The 3627-nt window shown below is 39.0% G+C and overlaps 1 protein-coding gene across 1 annotated transcript in view; it reads right to left on the reverse strand.

The window, feature by feature from the left end:
- CRACR2A (calcium release activated channel regulator 2A) overlaps window positions 1-3404 on the reverse strand; it is a 34670-nt gene extending 31266 nt beyond the window's left edge. Inside the window, 2 exon segments of the mRNA XM_010079470.1 lie at window positions 904-968; window positions 3303-3404. Of these exon segments, the coding sequence (XP_010077772.1) occupies window positions 904-968; window positions 3303-3404 (167 nt within the window).
- Between the last annotated feature and the right edge of the window lie 223 nt (window positions 3405-3627).

Here is a 3627-nt window from a genome sequence, read left to right on the forward strand (position 1 = left end):
GTACATTTGGATTCCTGAACCAGACAACAGCTGACACAGAGAAGTGATAAGAATGCACTGATAGAAACAACCTGGACAAATTTAAATTATTATGGAGTCATGCTGTAACTTAGATACATGACATCAGGATTGACATGGGAGATACAGGTTACTGACACACAGCACAGCAACTTAGGTTGAAGTAAAAGAATCAATGCCTACTACCTTTAGAATCCATCACTAACAATTTGTCACAGATATTCCACTGGTATAAGCAAGCGATCTGGGCTTCAGGCTCTGCTGTTCATTTAGCAATTATATCAATTCGTCCCCTAAGTATTCAATTGCTGGGAACTGCCAGTCCTATTTGGCATTACTCCTTCAGACCCTCCTCAGCTGAGACAAATTGTCAGACCTCTCCTTAGTAAAATTGTGTTCCAGCAGTTCATATCAGCTGAGAATCTGTCCTATTCCTCCACAACAGGCTTCTACTCTCTAAGGTCCCGAGGAAAATGCCTCTAAACAAAAATAAAAATTCTGTCAAGACAGCAGTGGTTCCTACATGCTTTTTGCCTTCAGCAGTACACGTAATGGGATAATTAAATGCATGTTAACTGGCTTCTTATGTAGAAGAGTATATATCCAAATGAAAAAGACAGACTAACTGCTCCTTCTGTACAACCTTCACTCAGCAAGGTATTGAGTATCATAAATAGATACAATTTGTACTTACCTGCATCTTACCAATTTCTTTAAATGTATTCTTCAAGAGCTGCTCTTCATTCAACCCATAATAATTCCCCTTTTACATGGCATCAATGCATCTCTACAGGCTGAAAAGTCTTGGTGAGACTTCCCATTAGAGAAAGTATTTAACAGTCAGATCTTCTGAGATCCCAAATTAGTCACGCCAAGAAACAATACTTCTTGAGTGTCTGACAACCATTAGTGTGAATGCTGACTAAACTGTAAATAGCTTCAGGGGGAAGCTTTAACGAAAAAGCTTGAAAGAAATGGCTTTGCCTCAAATATACAATTAATCAGGAGATCCAACAATCATTGCTTATGGGAAAAGTCTTTGTTGTTTTAGGATTTTTCAATACAACTTCAGTTGTGGGGTATTAAGAGCATATAAACCATCTCTTCCACAACTTCTGTTAGACAAAGCTGCAAATACTTTTATCGTTCAGCTGATGTACAGACTTTATATAAAGGGTTCATCTCATCCACCACTAAAAATTGCTCTCAGCTTGGAACAGAAAAAACTCAAAATTTATGAGTTGGGTTCACAGCCCTGTGAGGCAAGTGAAAAGACCAATTCTCTAGACAGCCGATTAAGACTCTTTTTGTTCTAACACACTGTATGTGAGGAAACGAATACTTTATGTATTTGGATAATGAAAGGATTTTTTAGATATCATATCTGATAGAGAATGGAGGCAATAATTGATGGATATCCACTAGTTTTGGCAACATTTTGTGTACCGTGTGTTGTTTGAAACCATTTATTGGTTTCATTTATATATGACTGCTTTCAAGGCGACAAAAAGGCATGAGCCAATAGCTCATGATTGGTCGTCTGAAATACTAGGGCCTGAACGGTGGGGCCCTGAACCAAAGCTGACCTCTAGATGAACTTCACAACATAACAATATACCTAGTATGTATAATATTGATCACATATCCAATGTATTATCTTATGAATATATATCAATTTATAAAAGCTTTGTTGTAATGCTTATAGAGCTTTGCTGTAATGCTTGCTGTGTAAGGTTGCTGTAACGCTGTCTGTGTAAGGCAGCAGGAAAATTCTAATTGTGTAACAGTAGCCTCATTTGTCAAAAACAGATATGCCTGTTGCAACCAAAAGGCAGATATGCCTACTGCAACCACAGAAGTAAAAGGATGTGTGGTAAAAGGATGTGGAGGCCCGTGGAGGCCCGTGACAGGCTTTTTTTGGGAGACACATAATCAGGATCACCAGATATGTTTGCATTTTTTTTTAACTTCCCTCTCGAGGTCCTGGCCAGACTCGAGATGAAAGTTGACAAGGGGAAAACCACACCAGATGTTTTTCACAGTTTGAGATGTAAAGTTGTTTATTTAACTGTATAAAAGCGGGAAACGTTTGCAGGGAAATTTGGAAGCCTCATCTATACAGTGGATGCACTGTATAGAAATTTCCCAATTGCTGGGAAAGGTTGTCCAAATCCTCGCTGCAACCGGGCTCCCCAGTGACTGTGGATCTGGATGATGGTAACATTTTATCAGGGCAACTGGTGACGTACCTTTCTTAATCACTATCGCTAACTCTATGTAGTAATGATTAGGCGCATTACCTTATTTTATGCTTGCTATAGTAGTTCGCCTATTATTATGCTGCTTCACCCTATCTTGCTTTAATCTATTTTCACTGTATTATTTTTATCATTATTTTATTACTTTAAACATAAGTAAAAGTAAGCTAACTTCTTTAATTTCATGCCTGTGTCCTTTGTGCTAACCCCAGCGATTGGCAAAACATCATCCCAGGCCACTCAGAGAATCTGTGGAATCTCCATCATTTCCATACTCAAAACTCAACTGGACAAGTCCCCAAGGAACCCGAACTAGTTTGAAGTTTAGAAGCAACACAGGTGTCTTCCCACCTAAGTGATTCTCAGATGACTCCTTCCTGAAGCAGACTGGGCGTCCTTGTTAGATTCCTTGTTTTAGGAGAAAAAACAGGACAGAAAAATCCAAAGAACAGGCCACAAAAGCAGTAAAGGAGATTTAAAGCAGGCTTGGTAAGAGAAGGGAATTCATTGTCAGGTGTTCTGGAAGCAGAATGGCAGTAACAAAAGAACCTGGCCTATGTTTATTCTGCAAATAGCTGTGGTGGTTTCCGAAATTACCATCACTTGATTCATCTGTTGTTGCTCTTCAGTGAGAACTTATCCCCTCCTCAAAAGCAGAGACTGCAGAACTCAACAGGATTAGGGCTGAACAACCTCAAGAGCATTCTTCCTAATTATAACCAGAAGTTGGACCTATAGCAGCACTGATAATACAGTGAGGCCTTAGCAGAGCTGACTTTCAAAAGAATGCCAGCTGCTACTCTATGGCAACCACTGAGCACAAGTCATTGATGATCCTTTCATCCAACAAGTCACTTAGTTTGAGGTTGCAGAGTCTGGATCAGTACAAAAGTAGCAGTGAAGGCAAGTGATGTTTTTTCTTAGTCTGTTGTGAAACACATTTTGTGGGCTTTCAAACGCAGAATAAGTATAAAACCACTGGAAGCGGGAACAGAATCATGCCCCAGATAAAAAAAAGATACTTACTTTCAAGATAAACTGCTCTTTCTCCTTTTTGATTTGCTCTTCCATTTCCTCATAGAGATGCTGAATTTCTTCATCATAAGCAGCGACTTTCCTAATAAGCATTACTTCAAGTCACGGCTCACATGAGCTAAGCCCCACATTTCTGTCTTTAACACAAGACTCTAAAGAATGCTCTAGGGTTAAGAAAATAGGATTTTTTTGTGCAGGAAAGGTCACAGAATAATTTTTTTTTTTTTTCTCATGGAAGGAAAGCTTCAACCGCTCAAAGGCTAATAAAGTTACACCTCTGATGTTTCCATATAAAGCAGCTGTTCATTATGCAGTT

Source organism: Pterocles gutturalis, unplaced genomic scaffold (genome assembly GCF_000699245.1).
Source record: "Pterocles gutturalis isolate BGI_N339 unplaced genomic scaffold, ASM69924v1 scaffold5496, whole genome shotgun sequence".
In the NCBI taxonomy this organism is placed as follows: Eukaryota; Metazoa; Chordata; class Aves; order Pterocliformes; family Pteroclidae; genus Pterocles; species Pterocles gutturalis.